The 21946-nt window shown below is 39.3% G+C and overlaps 1 protein-coding gene across 1 annotated transcript; it reads left to right on the top strand.

Annotated features, from left to right (window-relative positions):
• Positions 1 to 1284: 1284 nt before the first annotated feature.
• LOC127673869 (40S ribosomal protein S15a-like) lies at positions 1285 to 1718 on the top strand. The gene has a single exon (XM_052169616.1). It carries the CDS (start codon positions 1297 to 1299, stop codon positions 1687 to 1689), a length of 393 nt encoding a protein of 130 aa, XP_052025576.1. The 5' UTR covers positions 1285 to 1296; the 3' UTR covers positions 1690 to 1718.
• The last annotated feature ends 20228 nt before the right edge of the window (positions 1719 to 21946 follow it).

Raw genomic sequence — 21946 nt, 5'->3', positions numbered from 1 at the left:
TGGGTGTTGCTCAGGTGTCTGGCTGCTTTCCAGTTGGTGTCAGGCACAGGTGCTGGTCTGACGTGAGTTACATGAACCCAGGCAGTTACTCCATCCACTTTAACTGCAATGGAGTGGTCAACAACACAATACCAGGAATAGCCCTTTCCACCTGCGTTATACAAGGCACGAAGTTTAGGCCACAATTCCTGGTGGCTGATGGGCAGGAGCCGGCTGAATCTTGCTATAACCGGGTCCCTGTGCTCCTGGCAGGGGCAAACTGGCTGTGTGCTGACTGTCTTTCTCTGTGTCCTTGAACTTGGACTGATGTTATTTTTAGACATGGGTCAGACTGAATCTACCCCATTAAGTCCTAGTTATCCACTGGAGGGAAGTTAATGAAAGAGGAGAAACTGGTCAGTAGTAGTAAAGAAGGGCAAATAGTTACTCTCTGCTTCCCTGAAAGGCCCACCTTTGGAGTAGGGTGGCTGCCTGTAGGGACTTTTGACTTGCAGGTGATAAAAGCAGTAGAGGAAAGAGTCTCTTTTTTTGTTTTCTTTGTTTTGTTTTGTTTTTTCGAGACAGGGTTTCTCTGTGTAGCCCTGGCTGTCCTGGAACTCACTATGTAGACCAGGCTTGACTCAAACTCAGAAATCCACCTGCCTCTGCCTCCCAAGTGCTGGGATTAAAGTCTTTAGGCTGGGATCTCTCAGGCACCCAGACCAAGTGTTCTGGAAGGATCTACTGGAGGATACACCCCCCACCTCCTTGGATAAAGGCTTTTTGCCTCCGAGACTCTTGCAGGTCCAGCCCATGAAGGAGAAGAACCCCATAGAGACCAACCAGTCTGTAAAGATGTGTTCTTTAAGTGCATCCTACAGTTGTTTTTTTTTTCATAAGTATTACTTATCAATACTGGGGAAGAGAATGCTGAATGATTGACCAATGGATTTCCAATAACTCTATCCATGAGCAGACCTAAGAACTTCCAACTATAACCAAGATGGATGAAGTAAGAGAGATAGTCACAACTAATGGATAAAATACATTAAATAATGGATTCCTAGTTACTGCATATCTAGCAATAAAGATGGGGGACAATCAGATAAAAGGCTATGATTGCCTCAGTTTCCCCTCTTCACAGATCAAACTACTGGAGATGGCTGTTTAGAAAAAGCTGTCCAAAAGATTGGTGTTAACAATGGCAGGGACTCACATGGGTCCAGGAACAGTGCCTATTTCCAGTGATCAAACTATAAAATCTTGTACTTTACAAAGCAGTTGATGCTCTTTCTGCCATCTTCCCTCGCCGTTACTATGGTGCGAATGAATGTTTTGGCAGATGCTCTCAAGAGCATCAACAACGCCGAGAAGAGAGGCGAGCGCCAGGTCCTCATCAGACCATGCTCTAAAGTCATCGTTCGGTTCCTAACTGTGATGATGAAGCACGGCTACATTGGTGAATTCGAGATCATTGATGATCACAGAGCTGGGAAGATCATAGTGAACCTCACAGGAAGGTTGAACAAGTATGGAGTTATAAGCCCTAGATTTGATGTTCAACTCAAAGACCTAGAGAAATGGCAGAACAATCTGCTCCCATCACGGCAGTTTGGTTTCATTGTGCTGACAACCTCGGCTGGCATCATGGACCATGAAGAGGCAAGACGAAAACACACAGGAGAGAAAATCCTGGGATTCTTTTTTTAAATGTAAAGCATAAATAAAAAGCCTTCGTGTACTGTGAAAAAACAAAAACAAAAACAAAAAACAAAAAATAAAAAACAAAGCATTTGATAAAGTGTCTTGCGTCAGTAGACACTCAGTAGAGGGAGTCATTAAGTCTGGACTATTATTGCCTTAGGACTGCTAAGGAAGTCTTTTTTATTTTGAAGATTTATTTATCTGTATTTTATATGTATCAGCATTTTGCCAGAATGTAAGTCTGTATACCATGTTGATGCCTGGTGCCTGCAGAGGTTGAAAGAGGGCATTGGACTCCTTGAAACTGGAGTCTCAGATATTTGTGAGCCACCGTGCTGGCAACTGAACCAGGGTCCACTGCAAGAACAGCAATGCTTAGCCATTTCTCTAGGTCCTGCTAAGCAAATCTTAAAAGACACAAAGGAAGAATCAGTTTCCAAATAATTTAACTGAATCCAGAAAATACTGAAGAACTCCCTATGTAGACTAGGCTGGCCTTGAACTTAGAGACTTATCAGCGTGCCTCTGCCTCACAAGTGCTAGAATTAAAGACATGTACCACCACACATGTACCCCAAGCATATGTTTAGGACTATTAAAATATTTCATACCAAATCAAAATAAAAAAACTACAATGATAAGCATGCAAGGTGTGCAGAAAGGCAAAAAAAAAAAAAAAGAGTCTTAATGAAGAAAGCAAGTTAGTCAACTGAAAATAGACAAAGTCACTTGTTGCTTTTCTATCTGATCAAAAGTTAAGATGTGAATGTCATAGATGTAACTCAAACTTCAAGCGATGAAAACTTTAGGGATAAGACAAAAACCACACTGACTGAATTAAGAGAAAAATCAGACGTGTCACAGCAATGTCAATGTAATCAACAGTTCTGAGCTATACACTGCAAAATGGTGAAGCTGAGAAATTTCATGTTATATGATTTTTTTACCACGATGCAAAATTAAATAGTAAATTAGAAATTACGGCAAAAAATGATAACACTGTACTTGAAGCCATGGCAATGGAAACCATCCAAACAAAAACCGGGAAAAAAAGATAGAGAAGATTGTATCAGCCAGAAACCTCAAAATGTCTGGTCTGAAAGTGATGAAACAGGGGCAGACAGAATTTTCAAGGGGAAAATAATACCCAGATGTTTTCTAAATTCAGTGAAGAATATGAACCCACATATCCAAGATCCAAAAACCCAAGGCAGGAAATATCAGAAAACTATAGCACGTTATGCCCCGATCAGATGTCTATAAGCCAATGATAAAAAAATAGTAAAAGCAGGCAGAGGCAAATATCACATTATATAATGTGATAAAGCAAGTATAGTAGGTTTCTTGTAAGGAAAAAAATTACAAGTGAGAAGACAGTAAAGTAATATGTTTAATATACAGAGAGAAAAGAACTATCAACCTAGACTTTTGTATCAAAGACGGCTTTCAAGAATTGGGGTGACATAAAAACTTTCTTACACAATGCGTAGAACAAAAGAGAAAAAATCACTAACAGATTTGCTTTACAGGAAACTGTTCAATCAAGAGTACAAGGAAAGGGGAGAAGACAATGGGAAAAATAAGATAAATGATGAGAGAGCAAACTCACCCAATTGTATCATAATAAATTAAGTGTAAATTTTCATAATGCAAACGGAAATTGATGAAACTACTCAAAAGTGAAACCACTCAAGTGAAAAAAACTGACAAGCTCCAGCTATATACTGTGTGTAGGAAATGTTCTCTTTGTATAAGCCTAAATATACATATATGCATATTGATTTACAAATGTATATGCAAAAGGGTAAAGATATATCATCACAACCCCAATTAAAAGAAACATGCTTATATTAATGTCAGATACAATAGATTTCAAAGCAAAGAGTATTTTTAATATATATATATTTATTTTCTATATTCTTTGTTTACTATCCAAAAGCTTTCCCCTTTCCCAGTTCCCCCCCCTCCCCATATGTCCCATAAGTCCTCTTCTCTCCATCCATTCTCCTATCTTCCCCCCTCCCTTTTCTCTGTCCTGGTACTCCCCTACAATGCTGGATCAAGCCTTTCCAGGATTAGGGCCCTCTTCTTCCTTCTTCATGGGAATCATGTGATATGCTAATTGTATCTTCAGTATTCAGAGCTTCAGGGCTAATTAATATCCACTTATTAGTGATTGCATTCCATGTGTATTCTTTTGTGATTGTATTACCTCGCTTAGGATGATATTTTCCAGTTCCATCCATTTGCCTAAAAAATTCATGAATTCATTGTTTTTAATTGCTGAGTAGTATTCCATTGTGTATATATACCACATTTTCTGTATCCATTCCTCCATTGAGGGCTATCTGGGTTCTTTCCAGCTTCTGGCTATTATAAATAAGGCTGCTATGAACATAGTGGAGCATGTGTCCTTAATGCATGCTGGGGAATCCTCTGGGTATATACCCAGGAGAGGTATAGCAGGGTCCACTTCCAGTCTGGAAGTGTCATGTCCAGTTTTCTTAGGAACCGCCAGACTGATTTCCATAGTGGTTGTACCATTTTACAATTCCACCAGCAGTGATGGAGTATTCCTCTTTCTCCACATCCTTGCCAACACCTGCTGTCTCCTGAGTTTTTAACCTTAGCCATTCTGACTGGTGTGAGATGAAATCTCAGGGTTGTTTTGATTTGCATTTCCCTAAAGGCTAACGATGTTGAGCATTTCTTAAGGTGCTTCTCGGCCATCCGAATTTCTTCAGGTGAAAATTCTTTGTTTAGGTTTGTACCCCATTTTTTAATAGGGTTATTTGGTTCCCTGGGGTCTAACTTCTTGAGTTGTTTGTATATATTGGATGTTAACCCTCTATCGGATGTAGGATTGGTGAAGATCTTTTCCCAATTTGTTGGTTGCCATTTTGTCCTTTTGATAGTGTCCTTTGCCTTACAGAAACTTTGTAATTTTATGAAATCCCATTTGTCAATTATTGATCTTAGAGCATAAGTTATTGGTGTTCTGTTCAGGAACTGTTCCCCTGTGCCTATGTCCTCAAGGGTTTTCCCCGGTTTCTTTTCTATTAGTTTCAGTGTGGTTGGTTTTATGTGGAGGTCCTTGATTTTGGAGTTGAGCTTAGTACAAGGAGATAAGAATGGATCAATTCGCATTCTCCTGCGTGCTGACCTCCAGTTGAACCAGCACCATTTGTTGAAAAGGCTATCTTTTTTCCACTGGATGTTTTCAGCTCCTTTGTCGAAGATCAAGTGAAGATAGTTGTGTGGATTCATTTCTGGGTCTTCAATTCTATTCCATTGGTCCACTTGCCTGTCCCTGTGCCAATACCATGCAGTTTATAACACTCTTGCTCTGTAGTATTGCTTGAGGTCTGGGATACTAATTCCCCCAGAAGTTCTTTTACTGTGGAGAATAGTTTTAGCTATCCTGGGTTTTTTGTTATTCCAGATATACTTGAGAATTGCTTTTTCTAACTCTGTGAAGAACTGAGTTGGGATTTTGATGGGGATTTCACTGAATCTGTATATTGCTTTTGGCAAGATGGCCATTTTAACTACATTAATCCTGCCAATCCACAAGCATGGAAGATTTTTCCATTTTCTGAGGTCTTCTTCAATTTCCTTCTTCAGTGACCTGAAGTTCTTGTCGTATAGATCTTTCACTTGTTTGGTTAGAGTCACACCAAGATACTTTATATTGTTTGTGGCTATTGTGAAGGGTGTCATTTCCCTAATTTCTTTCTCAGCCTGCTTATCCTTTGAGTATAGAAAGGCAACTGATTTGCTTGAGTTGATTTTATAACCTGCCACTTTGCTGAAGTTGTTTATCAGCTATAGGAGTTCTCTGGTGGAGTTTTTTGGGTCACTTAAGTATACTATCATATCATCTGCAAATAGTGATAATTTTACTTCTTCCTTTCCAATTTGTATTCCTTTGACCTCCTTTTGTTGTCTAATTGCTCTGGCTAGAACTTCAAGTACTATATTGAAAAGATATGGAGAGAGAGGGAAGCCTTGTCTAGTCCCTGATTTTAGTGGGATTGCTTCAAGTTTCTTTCCATTTAGTTTGATATTGGCTACCGGTTTGCTGTATATTGCTTTAACTATGTTTAGGTATGGGCCTTGAATTCCTGTTCTTTCCAAGACTTTTAGCATGAAAGGATGCTGAATTTTGTCAAATGCTTTTTCAGCATCTAATGAAATGATCATATGTTTTTTTTCTTTGAGTTTGTTTATGTAGTGGATTGCATTGATGGATTTCCTTATATTGAACCATCCCTGCATCCTTGGGATAAAGCCCACTTGATCATGGTGGATGATCGTTTTGATGTGTTCTTAGATTCGGTTGGCAAGAATTTTATTGAGTATTTTTGCATCGATATTCATAAGGGAAATTGGCCTGAAATTCTCTTTCTTTGTTGGATCTTTGTGTGGTTTTGGTACCAGTGTAATTGTAGCTTCGTAGAATGAGTTGGGTAGTGTTCCTTCTGTTTCTATTTTGTGGAACAGTTTGAAGAGTATTGGTGTTAGGTCTTCTTTGAACGTCTGATAGAATTCTGCACTGAAGCCATCTGGTCCTGTGCTTTTTTTGGTTGGGAGACTTTCTATGACCCCTTTTATCTCTTTAGGGGTTATGGGCCTGTTTAGATGATCTGTTTAATCCTGATTTAATTTTGGTGTTTGGTATCTGTCTAGAAAATTGTCCATTTCCTCCAGATCCTCCAGTTGTGTTGAGTATAGACTTTGGTAGTAAGATCTGATGACTTTTTTGAATTTCCTCGGTTTCTGTTGTTATATCTCCCTTCTGATTTCTAATTTTGTTAATCTGGATACTGTCTCTGTGCCCTTTGGTTAGTCTGGCTAAGGGTTTATCTATGTTGTTGATTTTTCTTTAAGAACCAGCTCCTGGTTTTGTTGATTCTTTGTATGGTTCTCTTTGTTTCCACTTGATTGATTTCGGCCCTGAGTTTGATGATTTCCTGTCTTCTACTCCTCCTGGGTGAATTTGCTTCTTTTTGCTCCAGGGCTTTCAGGTGTGTCATTAAGCTGCTAGTGTATGCTCTCTCCATTTTCTTTTTGGAGGCACTCAGGGGTATGAGATTTCCTCTTAGCACTGCTTTCATTGTGTCCCATAGATTGGGGTATGTTGCATCTTCGTTTTCATTAAATTCTGAAAAGTCTTTGATCTCTTTCTTTATTTCTTCCTTGACCAAGGTATCATTGAGTAGAGTATTGTTCAGTTTCCATGTGTATGTGGGCTTTCTGTTGTTTTTGTTGCTGTTGATGACCACTTTTCCATAGTGATCTGATAGGAGGCATGGGATTATTTCAATCTTCTTATATTTGTTGAGGTCTGTCTTGTGACCAATTATACGGTCAATTTTGGAGAAAGGTACCATGAGGTGCTGAGAAAAAGGTATATTCTTTTGCTTTAGGGTGAAATGTTCTATATATATATCTGTTAAATCTAATTGGTCCAAAGCTTCAATTAGTTTCACTGTGTCCTTGTTTAGTTTCTGTTTTCCTGACCGGTCCATTGAGGAAAGTGCAGTGTTGAAGTCACCCACAATTATTGTGTTAGGTACAATGTGTGCTTTGAGCTTTAGTAAAGTTTCTTTTGTGAATGAGGGTACCTGTGCAGTTGGAGCATAGATGTTCAGGATTGAGAGTTCTTCTTGGTGTGTTTTTCCTTTGATCAACAAGAAGTGTCCCCCAGTGTCTCTTTTGATGACTTTAGGTTGAAAGTCAATTTTATCTGATATTAGAATGGCTACTCCGACTTGTTTCCTGAGACCATTTGCTTGTAAAATTGTCTTCCAGCCTTTTACTCTAAGGTAGTGTTTGTCTTTGACACTGAGGTGTGTTTCCTGTATGCAGCAAAATGTAGGATCCTGTTTATGTATCCAGTCCGTTAGTCTATGTCTTTTTATTGGGGCATTGAGTCCATTGATGTTAAGAGATATTAAGGAATAGTGATTATTACTTCCTGTCATTTTTGATGTTATCTTTTATATTTTATTGGTTATCTTCTTTTGGGTTTGATGAAAGAAGGTTACTATCTTGCATTTTCCAGGGTGAGGTTTCCCTCCTTGTATTGGTGTTTTCCTCCTATTATCCTTTGTAGGGCTGGGTTTGTGGTAAGATATTGTGTAAATTTGATTTTGTCATGGAATATTGTGGTTTCTCCATCTATGGTGATTGAGAGTTTTGCTGGGTATAGTAGTTTTGGCTGGCATTTGTGTTCTCTTAAGAGTCTGCATGAGATCTGCCCAGGATCTTCTAGCTTTCATAGTCTCTGGTGAGAAGTCTGGTGTGATTCTGATAGGTCTTCCTTTATATGTTACTTGGCCTTTTTCTCCTACTGCCTTTAATATTCTTTCTTTGTTTAGTACATTTGGGGTTTTGATGATGATGTGACAAGGAGGTATTTCTGTTCTGGTCCAGTCTGTTTGAAGTTCTGTAGGCTTCTTGTATATTCATGGGCATCTCTCTCTTTAGGTTAGGGAAGTTTTCTTTCATAATTTTATTGAAGATATTTTCTGGCCCTTTAAGTTGTAAATCTTCACTCTCATCTATGCCTACAATTCTTAGGTTTGGTCTTCTCATTGTGTCCTGGATTTCCTGGATGTTTTGGGTTACAAGCTTTTTGTATTTTGCATTTTCTTTAACTGTTGAGTCCATGGTTCCTATGGTATGTTCAGCATCTGAGATTCTTTCTTCTATCTCTTGTATTCTGTTGTTGATAGTTGCATCTATGGCCCCTGATTTCTTCCCAAGGTTTTCTACCTCCAAAGTTGTCTCCCTTTGAGTTTTCTTAGTTGTTTCTACTTCTGATTTTAGATCCTGGATGGTTTTGCTTAGCTCCTTCACTTGCTTGTTTTTGTTTTCCTGTAATTCTTTAAGAGATTTTTGTGTTTCCTCTTTCATGACCTCAGCCTGTTGACTAAAGTTCTCCTGTATTTCTTTAAGTGATTTTTGTGTTTCCTTCTCATTGGCTTCTGAATTCTCCTGAATTTCTTTTAGTGATTTTTGTGTTTCCCTTGTAAGGGCTTCTAACTTTTGATCTATTTTCTCCTGAATTTCTTTAAGAGATTTATTTATGTCCTTCATGTGATCCTGTAACAGCATCATGACCAGTGGTTTTAAATCATATCTTGTTTTTCTGGAGTGTTGGTGTATCCAGGACATGGCTGCTAATGGAGAATTGGGTTCAGATGCTGCCATATGCCTTGATTTCTATTAGTAATGTTCCTGTGTTTGCCTTTTGCCATCTAGTTCTCACTGGTTTTAGTCGGTCTTGTTGTCAATGCTGGCCTCATCAGTGCAAGCTTCCTCTTTGCAGCTGGTCTCCGGGTGTACTGCTGGCCTCTTGCACTTCCTGGAGACAGGGTGCCATGGCCCAGGCTGCTCCTGATCCTGAAGCAGAGGCCTGAAGGCTCCCGCCAGAGGCCTCAGGGCTGGATCCTCTGCTCTGCAGGGCCTGACTCCACAAAGAGTATTTTAAGGAAATGTTTTCTTATTTCACACGAATGATAGGATTAAGAAAATCAAATATTTATGTCTCTGTTAGGAAAATACATGGCACAAAAAGTGGACAAGCAATAAGAAATGTAGACACCTCAAATTTCTCGTTAGAGATTTAACTATTCAGTACTTCACTGAACAGGTAGATACAGAATCTATGAAGAGGAAGTTTGTAAAGACAGAAACACAATATATTCAACTTGACTACCCTGAGATTTACACAATGCTCCACATTGCAATGGCAGAAAGCAGATGTTTTTCAAGTGCACACAGAGCACTTACTGGGCAGTATAGGCTGTAAAAATTCATTTATTTTAAAGAATTCAAGTCATATGTAAGAGGATATTTGACTTTAGAATTAAAATTTAATGTCTGAAAGATCTCTACAAAATATATTTGAAGACCAAATAATATTTTTTTCTAGAACAAAACTATGACTCAGCTGTGCATAGTAGGGAAGGCCTGCAGACCCAGCAACAGGAGGATGGTGGGTTCAAGGCCATCCTAAACTACACAGGTAGACTCTGTCTCAAAAAGGAAGTGTACAGAGCCATATTGGGGTGTCATGCCACAAGGTAGGAACTTGACATTGGCCAAGGGCAATAGAAAAGTAGGTTACAGCAGGAAGTATTATCCTAGGGTGGAGAAGCTCAGAATGAAGGTTAAGTTCATTGTTCCTCCAGGTCTACGAATTCCTGAATTAAGCAGGTGACCCACCCAGCTGCCTGAGTAGTAGAGCCAAGGACCACCAAAAGACTTCCCTGAACTCAGCCCGGAGTCTGGGGAAGGGGCTTCCCAAACTGTTAAACGGTCTGACCTCGATTAAAGTTGGGGCCTTGATCGGTAAACTATCGTCCTGGTCTCGTTCTTTTCTCCCCTTCTCCATCTATCCCTCAGCTTCTGTTCCAGCAACCCAGTTTGTAGTAGCTGCAGGCAGCTACGGAATACAACAGGAAGGAACAAATGAACGATCAAAAGAATGAAGAAACAAGTAATGAATTAGAAGAGAAACTGAAAGTCATTTGGAATGGAAAGAAAAGTGAAAATTGAATACTTGTAAGTGTGTGAGGTAACCTGAAGCAAAGGGTGGAGGAATGGAGCATCAGAAACCACTAACCTATGCACAGGCAGCGTGACTCAGTGGTAGAGCCCCAGCTAGCACTGGGCAGGCCCTACACTCAGTTTCCAGCACTGCACAAGCCAAAAAGGGAAAAATCTAAGTAATGGAAAATGGGAAGATTAGAGAAAGATGCAATGAAGTAAAAACATAAAATCCACAGGTAAATCAATTAAAAAAAATCTACATTTGCTTCTTTGACTAGATCAGTGAATGTGGCAAGCCTTTAGCTATACCCATGGGTGAGAGAAAAGGAGAAATCAATAATTGAAATAGCTTCATACCTATAAAAATTTAAATCTACAGTTAAAAAAAAACCTTCCCCATGCCCATGTTTTTACTGAGGAAAATCTGCCAAATATCTGAGAAAGAGATAATTCTAAAATTCTATGATATTATTAGAGGAAGTTGAAAAAGAAATAATTCCACTAGCACTAATAAGTGACTTAGCAAAATTCTGGAAGCAAAATCAGTATAGAAAAATCTATTGGTGTTCTAGATACTAGAAACAATTACACATTTTACAAAATAATATGGTTTTCTGGGGTGTCGGCAGTATAAAATAGGGGTAAAGCTAACACAATATGTGAGAAAAGTCTAGATGCAGACGGAGGCAAAGACATGAGGAGAGGAGGGCGTGCTGGCAAGGGTGAGCTGAACTAAAGTCACAGGAAAGTCTATTGGAACCTACTACTTTGTAGGCGAATTGAAAAACTTAATTTTTGAAAAAGAAGTTTGAAGCAAAGTATGCTGTATTATGGCTTCATAGCCATGCTTCCATAGACTATAGATCATTAAATAAAAATCCCAATGCCAGACATGGATACCTGTCTGTGAAGAGTCGATCAGGAAGGCCCCAGCGGACTCCCGAAAACATGAAGCTATGGTCATCGATCTTGGCTGTGTACCAGAGTGACAGGGTGAAACGCTATTGCTCAAGACACCACACACTTTGGTTACGGGACATACAGAAATCAACCTGGAACTGATCTGAAACTTCCTCCTCCTGAGTAGCTTTCACAGTGTTGGAAGAAGCTTTGCAAGCCACTGAGGGAAGAAAAGCCAGGAAATGGTGTGACCCAGTACTGACATGCCAAGCAAGATGTGCATACTGGGCAACAGTGGCATGAATGGTATGGGGTAACCAACCACTTTCCAGCTGAATTCCAGGCCAATACTATCTGAGGGATTTCATTGCTAGTACTGTAAAGAACCAAAACAAACAAACAAATGAACAAACCAAAAGGTGTGCCCAAATGAGAAGAAAGCCTATACAAAAGCTGCCTTCAGTTTTGGTTAAAGAAGTTTATTTAAGAAGGGGTTAGTTACTAATACAACTTATAACCGGTCAAAGTGTTGAGAATAACCAACTGCTGAGTTTGGGTCCTAAATAGGACATCTATATCACCCCCTCCTCTCAAGGCTCAGGGATTCTCACAGAAGAAGGGGCAGAAACAACTACAAGAGCCAGAGAACAGGAAGGGGTGCTGTGACCCATGTCTTCCAGGCATGGAATGGCTGTCACACGGACTGCTCACCTATAGAAGATCTGCGCATGATAGCGCCTGCCAGCATTCCAGCGTGGGTGGGGGAGAAGCACACATGGCCCACCCGAGCTGAGGAGCCATTGCTAGTTAATGGCTCCAGGGAGAGAGGTGGTCATTTCTTCAGGGCTTCAGCCATTGTTAACTTGTCCAAGATCTTGTAGACAACCCCACACCTATGTATGTACAAGTAACCATAATTAAATCAGCATGTCAGCACACACACACACATGCACACATGTACACACACAAACATACATGGACTTTTTAATAAAAAAGACAGGATGGGCTATAACTATAATTAAATCAGCATGTATACATGCTATACATCTGTACACACACACACACATATATATATATATGTATATATATACACATATATATGTATATATACTTTTATAGATCTATACTTTCATATATATTATATATACTTTTATATAGTTATATAATATATAATTAATATTGAATATGTAACATATAATAACTAATAATTAATATAATATATGGTATATGGTATATGGTACATGTTATATGGTATATGGTACATGGTACATGGTACATAATATATAATATAATACATAATATATAATACATAATACATAATGTAAAATGTATAATACATAATGTATAATGTATAATATATAATGTATAATGTATAATATATAATGTGTAATATATAATGTATAATGTATAATGTATAATGTATAATATATAATGTATAATGTGTAATGTGTAATGTGCAATATAATGTAATTAATATATAATATAATATAGCATATAGTATATAGTATAATATATATTGTATAATGTATAATATAATATATATATAAATATAAAGTATATATACATATACTTTATGTCTGTATATATATATGTGTGTGTGTATATGTGTGTGTGTATATATATATATATTTTTTTTTAAATTAAAAGTAAGGTGGCTCAACAAGTATGGATGCAAGCCTGGTATTTCATTTCTCTCTCTCTGAACATCCAGATGCAAAACTACAAACTTCAACCCATACTTCTCACCATATTTAGAAATTTTATTCAAGTGGATCATAAGTGTCAAATAAAAGCCTCACGTCTATTCAACTTCTAAGAGAATATACAGGGGGAAAATTTGGTGACCTTAGGCTAGGCAGAGTCATACCCTCATGCAAGGAATCAAACCCAAGGCCTTACACATGCTAAGCCATAGCTCCAGCTCTGGATTTCATTGTTTTACTTGTTAATATTGGTTCTTGCTGTGAAGCCCAGGCTCAAGGGTCCATCTGCGTCCACCTCCCCAGTGCTGGGATGGCAGGTGTGTGTCAGTACAACTGCCAGCCCTTAATTAAAACAAACAAAAAACCAAACCAAACCAACAACAAAAACAACAAAAAATCCCCCAACTTTCTAAAGTTTACCAATCTGATGTTTACCAGTAGATAGTTTGCTTTGAACCACCAACCTAAACCTTACAAGGTCCACTTTGTTTTGGCTTTGTGTTTGTACCACCAAAGGATAAAGTGGAGACAGACTCGTTAGCAGTTCACTAAGGCTGATCCCCATCTTTTATTAACAAACCTTACAAGTATCCTCTTTAAAACCATTTCGAGCAAGAAAGCTAAACATTCCTGTCTCCGGGGCATTGAGACAAGCATTTCTGCTAGCCATCTTTCCCTCTGGAACTAAACTGCGCATGCTCAGTAATGTACGATTGAAATGAGCATGCTCAGGAAATGTCTACCCTGAAAATTCCTTCCCACCCGAAAAGGTATGCGTTCCCTGAACAAAGTCCTGGCGGTTCCTTTGTTCACAGGCATTGCTTTGGAAACAACTCCTGCAGCATTCCTACTTTCTGTAGCTGATAACTCTTATCTCCACATTATCATGAGTTGTAAAGTATGGCTCCCCACTGGTTAGGGCTCTGTAAGCGAAATGGGCAATCGACACCTTGACCGCACCTGATCACATGATCTCTTCTCCAAGGGCCTTCGCAGGCTGTTTAGAGTCCTGCCATCTGCTCCTCCGTTGTACTCACGTCTTTGCACATCTCCCACCCAGAAGGACATAATGCCATCGATGATAATTTGGAATTCTAGCACCAACTTAGAGAAAATTACAGATTTTTCAGAACCGACCACCTTCCAGTATTCTTATAGCAAGCAGTGAACACCAGTGCTCAATGTGTTGGCCTTTTGGCTAGTGTATAGAAGATTCTAAACAAAATTCCAGTTCTATAATAGCCCTTTCATTACAAAAACATCTCTCGAACCCCCATAGTGTACAGCAGTCTCTCTTTTGATCCAAAAGGCAACGACCTACCTGCCTTCAGGACATAGCAACCACTCCAACTTTCTGGCTCTTCTGCCCTCTCAATTTCATGTTTTTCTGTTTTTGTTTTTGTTTTTTGTCTTGTTTGTTTGGTTTTTGTTTTGTTTTGTTGCTAACACGATGTAATTTGTGACTTAACAAAGACTATACAACATTGCCTGCAAGCTGGCTCAATCCTGTGTGACAGACTCCCTTAATTCTTTGCAAATCTCTAGCTGTTGTTCTGACACCTTACCACTCGCTTTTCAGTTTCTCTGAAAAAGAAATGCATCCTATCTTGGCTTACGCGGTTCACAGTGCAGTCTTGAAGTTAGAGGCCACTTGGAAAAACTTGAAGTTCAGGCAAGAAGGCTTACACTTAATGTGTTCAGCCAAGAAAGCTATCCAGATGCTAAATGAACAGTTTTCTAGCCACAGAGAATTTGAATTTTTAAATTGGCAAGAGACAAACAGTAGGATTTTTTGAGCTGCCTAGACACGCTCAGGGGGAAAGCCAAGAAAGCCAAGAGGGTGTTGAAACTTGCTTCTCAGCTTCTTGGTTTGGTGCTATTCCCTACAGAAACCCGGCAGGGCTCTGTTCAGACGGGTTCTAAATGCGCAGAGGAATGGCCCCGCCTCCAGGAGAACACATCACCTGCTTCTGTTGGAGGATGAACTCCCCGAACTTGTTATTCTGTTTTGGGGACAGGGCCTCCAAATGTATCTCAGCTCCCATTCAGGAGGCCCTGGGTCCTCTCCTCAGCCCTAGACAAAGCTGAGTGTTTCTAGTTATAACATTTACTCATTTTCCCTGTAGTGAGATTCAATTTCTTTTCATACTTACCAATATTCAATAACTTTACATTATTTCTTCTTTTTATCTTAATTAATTCTTCCAAGCCTTTCCCCCCAGACCACACTCCTTCTGTCCTAACAAAACAGAGAGACAAGATCAGTACAATATTTCCAAGGAAGGTATTTTGAGAATATTTTTCTAAGTTGCAGCCTTACCTGTGTGCTACAGTCTGAGATTATAAAATCAATACTATCTTTCATTTGAGACAGATTTCCTCATCACAGCAAGGAAAAACCATTAGGCGGTTTTAGCGTAGGTTTTGTGAACATGGGGAGACCTTAGAGAGGTCTTTTGGCTGAAACATGAGTCATGTTTGGCAAAAGTTTAAATGAAACGGTGAGTCTGGTGAATCTATACAAGGTGTAAGGATATTCTGACACCTCTGGGTCCCCAGAAAATCCCCACAGACTTCCCTAGGGACAAGAGTTTCTCTACCATGGCTCCAAATGATTCCCACATAACTTCTTGCAGATGCCACCGAAGGGATTTCTTTCCTAGTAGTAAAACGATTAGCTAGCTTGCGAGATTTTTTCAGCATCACAAAATTATAGGTTGTTTCTCTCTTGGGCATGCTGAAGTGGTGAAATCGTCCAGAGAAAATTGAAACCCTGATAATTGATTTTCTTGCTGTTTTCAAAAGAGTCAAACCTTTCTACGACTAAATTGAAACTCTCAGGACAAGCCCAGTCCAAACCACGGGGCATGCCCCTGTCTCCGCCCCACTTAGCGCAGGTTCCCAGCTGAGATCCGCACGAGGCATTTCTTCACACAAGATTTAGAACTAAACTATTTTTCTAAAGTAGAGCTTTCCCTTTTGAGCTCGTGCAGAATCCACTAATTGGACTGTGTGGTTCATTCTGTCCTTATTACCTGGGGTCTTGAAACTGAAGACGGGAAACCACAGGGAAACCCAGGCTGCGAAACAAACACATCGCACTACAAACTTGCCAATAAAATAAAATAAAATAAAATAAAATAAAATAAAATAAAATAAAATAAAATAAACAAAAAAACCCCCGTGTTCTCCTTTCTGTCTTCGTCAGCGATGTAAGATAAAGACATGGTTGACAACAGTGACTGAGTTGTAAGACTTCTGACTTCTGCATGAAGTGTGTGAGTAAACGATTCTATTTCCAAGACAAGTGCTGCATATATTTCCAAAGTCTGCTCGAAAGACGCAGGTCCAGCAGCATGCCTAGGCAGATAAGATGCGAAAAACTGAAGGGTTATTTTACAGCTGAAAACTGTTCTAACAAAAGCACTCGGCGACCCTGTTCCAGGATAACTCCTTGTACTCTCCCAAAATAGTTGAGCTGTTAAGATTAGCTTTTTGAGCCATTCATTTCTCCATAAAATTTAATTATGCTGCTCGGGATACCGTAATAAAACACAAAGAAGGTGGCTTAGACGAAAGATGTGTGTTTCCTACTGTTCTGGAACCAGGAAAATCCCGAGACAAAGTGTTCATACGTTCAGTACCGAGATACGATCGGCCTGACTTAGTCGGCCTCCTCCTTCCTGCCCCCCACACTTCCCATTAAACTCATCATGAAGGTATTAATCATTCATCTCAGGGACATATCTAACCCTATTAAAATCTCCTCTCCAGAGTGGCCCCTGGTTCTGGAAAGACTCAGTGAAACAGTATTTGGCAAAACCAGAACGGGGAAGTGGGAAGGGGTGGGAGGGAGGACAGGGGAAGAGAAGGGGGCTTACGGGACTTTCGGGGAGTGGGGGGGCTAGAAAAGGGGAAATCATTTGAAATGTAAACAAATTATATCGAATAAAAAAATTAAAAAAAAAAAAAAGAAAAATAAAGAAAATGCTTCCAAAAAAAAAAATCTCCTCTCCAAATTTTATCACCTTGGGGCTCTGGCGTCACATAGATTTGAGGATCACAGTTTAAACCATGTCAGTGACACAACAGTATCCAATATCTCAGTTTACCATGTGTCCTTCATTCCTGAAGTTCTAGACTAAAAAGAAGGATTTCATAAAGAGGCCTACGGAGTCACAAGTTTTAAAGATTCCTGCCATAGGAATACTTTTGTTCTACTTTTAAGTGGATACAAGTTCTTTCTTGCCAGAGAACCCATTTCCTTGTATATGTACCACAGCCCTTGTATATGTAGTCCGCATCCCTGGAATCCTCCACTCCCCTTTGTGATGTTAATAGGTTATGATTTTTTAATGTTTTATTTTTTATTAAGTTTTTCACATACCATGCTATGATCATGTTCCCCTCCCCCAATTTCTCCCAGATCCTCTCAACCTCTCTACCCACCCTGCTTTATTCCCCTCTCTCTCAAAAATAACAAAAACAAAATTACTAGAAATAAAAACAGCAGCAACAACAAACAAAATACCTCACAAAAACAAAAGACCAAGAAAAGAAAAAAATAAAAGGGCAAAACAACAACAACAAAAAAATCCCACCAAAAATACCAGCATGGAGTCTGCTCTGGGATGTGGTTGACATACGCAGAGTCACTTCCTTGGAGAAAATTGATTTTACCTTTGCCAGCGGGTGTTAGTTACAGATAGATTCTTGGTTAATGGTGGGATACTATATCCATTTCCCCCTGCAATTCTGGGACCCCTGTCTGCCTTGAACCTGTGAAAGCCTTGTGTATACTGCCACAAACTCTGTGGGTTCATGTACACATCCATCCTGTTTGTCTAGGTGTCATCCTTCACTCAGACTCTTACAATCTTTTTACCTCCTTTTCCATGTAAAGCTACGAGCTCTGTTGGACAGGTTTTGATAAGAATCTCATTTAGGACCGAGTGCTCCAAACTCTCTAACTCTCTGCATATTTAACAATTGTGGGTCTCTGTGTTAATTCCCATCTACTGCAAGAAGTTTCTCTGATAAGGGTTGAACAAGGGACTAATTTATGAATATAGCAGAATGTTAATAGGAGTTATTTATTTATTTATTTATTTGTTTGTTTATGTTTTCTTAGCAAGATAATAACACACCATATAATCAGTCACAAAACAGACCTCAACAGATATAAGAAGACTGAAATAATCCCATACCTCCTATCAGATCACTATGGATTAAGGCTAGTCTTCAATAGCAACAAAAACAACAGAAAGCCCACATACATATGGAAGCTAAGCAATGCTTTACTCAATGATGATTTGGTCAAAGAACAAATAAGCAAAGAAATCAAAGACTTTTTAGAATTTAATGAAAAGGAAGGTACAACACACCCAAACTTATGGGACACAATGAAAATGGTGCTAAGAGGAAAATTGATAGCTCTGAGTGCCTCCAAAAAGAAACTGGAGAAAGCATACACTAGCAGCTTAACAGAACACCTGAAAGCTCTAGAGAAAAAAAGAAGCAAATACACCCAAGAGGAGTAGACAGCAAGAAATAATCAAACTCAGAGCTGAAATCAACCAAGAAGAAACAAAAAAGAACTATACAAAGAATCAACAAAACCAGGAGCTGGTTCTTTGAGACAATCAACAAAATAGATAAACCCTTAGCCAGGCTAATCAGAGGGCACAAAGACAGTATCCAAATTAACAAAATGAGAAATGAAAAGGGAGATACAACAATAGAAACTGAGGAAATTAAAAAAAATCAGATCCTACCACAAAAGCCTATACTCAACACGATTGGAAAATCTGGATGGAATGGACAATTTTCTAGACAGATCCCAAATACCAAAGTTAAATCAGGATCAGATAAACAAATCTCAACACTCCCAAAACCCCTAAAGAAATAGAAACAGTCATTGAAAGTCTCCCAACCAAAAAAAGCATGGGATCAGATCGTTTTAGTGCAAAATTCTATCAGACCTTCAAAGAAGACCTAATACCAATACTCTTCAAACTATTCCACAAAATAGAAACAGAAGGAACACTACCCAACTTGTTCTATGAAGCCACAATTACGATGATACCAAAACCACACAAAGATCCAACAAAGAAAGAGAACTTCAGACCAATTTCCCCTTTGAATATCGATGCAAAAATACTCAATAAAATTTTTGCCAACCAAATCCAAGAACACATCAAAATGAACATTAACCATGATCAAGTAGGCTTCATCCCAGGGATGCAGGGATGGTTCCCATCAATGTAATTCATTAAACAAACTCAAAGAAAAACACCACATGGTCATTTGACAAAATTCAGCATCCCTTCATGTTAAAAGTCTTGGAAAGGTTAGGAATTCAAAGCCCATACCAAAACACAGTAAAAGCAATATACAACAAACCAGTAGCCAACATCAAACTAAATGGAGAGAAATTTGAAGTAATCCCATTAAAATAAGGGATTAGACAAGGCATATCTATTCAGTATAGTACATGAAGTTCTAGCTAGAGTAATTAGACAACAAAAGGAGTTCAAAGGGATACAAATTGGAAAAGAAGTCAAACTATCACTATTTGCAGATGATATGATTGTATACTTAAGTGATCCCAAAAACTCTACCTGAGAACTCCTACAGCTGATAAACAACTTCAGCAATGTGGCTGGATATAAAATTAACTCAAACAAATCAGTAGCCTTCCTATACTCAAAGGATAAACAGGCTGAGAAAGAAATTATGGAAACGACAATAGTCCCAAACAATATAAACTATCTTGGTGTGACTAACCAAACAAGTGAAAGATCTGTATGACAAGAACTTTAAGTCTCTGAAGAAAGAAATTAAGGAAGACCTCAGAAGATGGAAAGATCTCCCATGCTTGTGGAATGGCAGGATTAATATAGTAAAAATGGCCATCTTGCCAAAGGCAATCTACAGATTCAATGTATTCCCCATCAAAATTCCAACTCAATTCTTCATAGAGTTAGAAAGAGTAATTCTCAAATTCATCTGGAATAACAAAAAACCCAGGATAGCTAAAACTATTCTCCACAATAAAGAACTTCTGGGGGAATCAACATCCTGGACCTCAAGCTATACTATAGAGCAATGGTGATAAAAACTGCATGGTATTGGTACAGTGACAGGGAGGTAGATCAATGGAATAGAACTGAAAGACTCGGAAATGAATCCATACACCTATGGTCCCTTGATCTTTGACAAAGGAGCTACAACCATCCAGTGGAAAAAAGATAGCCTTTTCAACAAATGGTGCTGGTTCAACTGGTGGTTTGCATGCAGAAGAATGCAAAACAATCCATTCTTATCTCCTTGTACAAAGCTGAGTGTAAGTGGAAAGTGGATCAAGGATCTCCACATAAAACCAGACACACTGAAACTAATAGAAAAGTGGGGAAGAGCCTCAAGCACATGGTCACAGGGGGAAAATTCCTGAACAGAAGGCCAATACTTATGCTCTAAGATCAAAAATTGACAAATGGGACCTCATAAAATTACAAAGTTTCTGTAAGGCAAAGGACACTGTCAATAGGACAAAACGACTACCAACAGATTGGGGAAAGATCTTTACCAACCTTACATCCAACAGAGGGCTAATATCCAATATATACAAAGAACTCAAGAAGTTAGACTCCAGAGAACCAAATAACCTTGTTAAAAAATAGGGTACAGAGCTAAACAAAGAATTCTCAACTGAGGAAACTTGAATGGTTGAGAAGCACCCAAAGAAATGTTCAACATCCGTAGTCATCAAGGAAATGCAAATCAAAACAACCCTGAGATTTCACCTCACACCAGTCAGAATGGCTAAGATCAAAAACTCAGGCAATAGCAGGTGGTGGTGAGGATGTGGAGAAAGAGGAAAATTCCTCCACTGCTGGTAGGATTGCAAGTTGGTACAACCACTCTGGAAATCAGTTTGGTATTTCCTCAGAAAACTGGACATAGTACTACCCGAGGACCCAGCTATACCACTCCTGGGCATATTCCCAGAAGATGCTCCAGCATGTAATAAGGACACATGCTCCACTATATGCATAGCAGCCTTATTTATAATAGCCAGAAGCTGGAAAGAACCCAGATGTCCCTCAACAGAGGAATGGATACAGAAAATGTGGTATATTTTCACAATGGAATACTACTCAGCTATTCATGAAATTCTTAGGCAAATAAATGGTACTAGAAAATATCATCCTGAGTGAGGTAAAACAATCACAAAAGAACACACTTGGTATGTACTTACTGATAAATAGATATTAGCCCAGAAGCTTGGAATACTCAAGATACAATTCACAGACCAAACGAAGCTCAAACAGAGGATAGCCTTGTTGGTCACCAAAGGGAGGATAGGCCCTTGGTCCTGAGAAGGCTCGATGCCCCAGTGTAGGGGAATGCCAGGAGCAGGTAGAGTGGGTGGGTGGGTTGGTGAGTAGGGGGAGGAGGGATGGGATAGTGTGTTTTTGAAGGGGAAACCAGGAAAGGGATAGCATTTGAAATGTAAATAAAGAAAGTATCTAATAAAAAAAGAAAAAAATTACAGTACTGTGGTGGTTTGAATATGGTTGGCCCATGAGAAACAGCACTATTAGGAGGTGTGGCCATGTTGGAGTGGGTGTGGCCTTGTTGGAGGAAGTACATCACTGTAGGGGTGAGCTTTCAGGTCTGTCTTAGTCAGGGTTTCTATTCCTGCACAAACATTATGACCAAGAAGTAAGTTGGGGAGGAAAGGGTTTATTGAGCTTACACTTCCATACAGCTGTTCATCACCAAAGGAGGTCAGGACTAGAACTCAAGTAGGTCAGGAAGCAGGAGTTGATGCAGAGGCCATGGAGGGATGTTCCTTACTGGCTTGCTTCCCCTGGCTTGCTCAGCTTGTTTTCTTATAGAACCCAGAACTACCAGCCCAGGGATGGCACCACCCACAAGGGGCTAGGCCCTTCCCCCTTGAACACTAATTGAGAAAATACCCCACAGCTAGATCTCATGGAGGCACTTCCTCAACTGAAGCTTCTTTCTCTGTGATAACTCCAGCCTGTGTCAAGTTGACACACAAAACCAGCCAGCACAAGGTCCTATGCTCA

Source organism: Apodemus sylvaticus, chromosome 23 (assembly GCF_947179515.1).
Source record: "Apodemus sylvaticus chromosome 23, mApoSyl1.1, whole genome shotgun sequence".
Classification (NCBI taxonomy): domain Eukaryota; kingdom Metazoa; phylum Chordata; class Mammalia; order Rodentia; family Muridae; genus Apodemus; species Apodemus sylvaticus.
This window is presented reverse-complemented; position numbering and strand designations above follow the sequence as displayed.

Excerpts from the sequence above, each read along its gene's own strand:
- LOC127673869 (XM_052169616.1), top strand. The coding sequence starts at position 1,297 with ATGGTGCGAATGAATGTTTTGGCAGATGCTCTCAAGAGCATCAACAAC.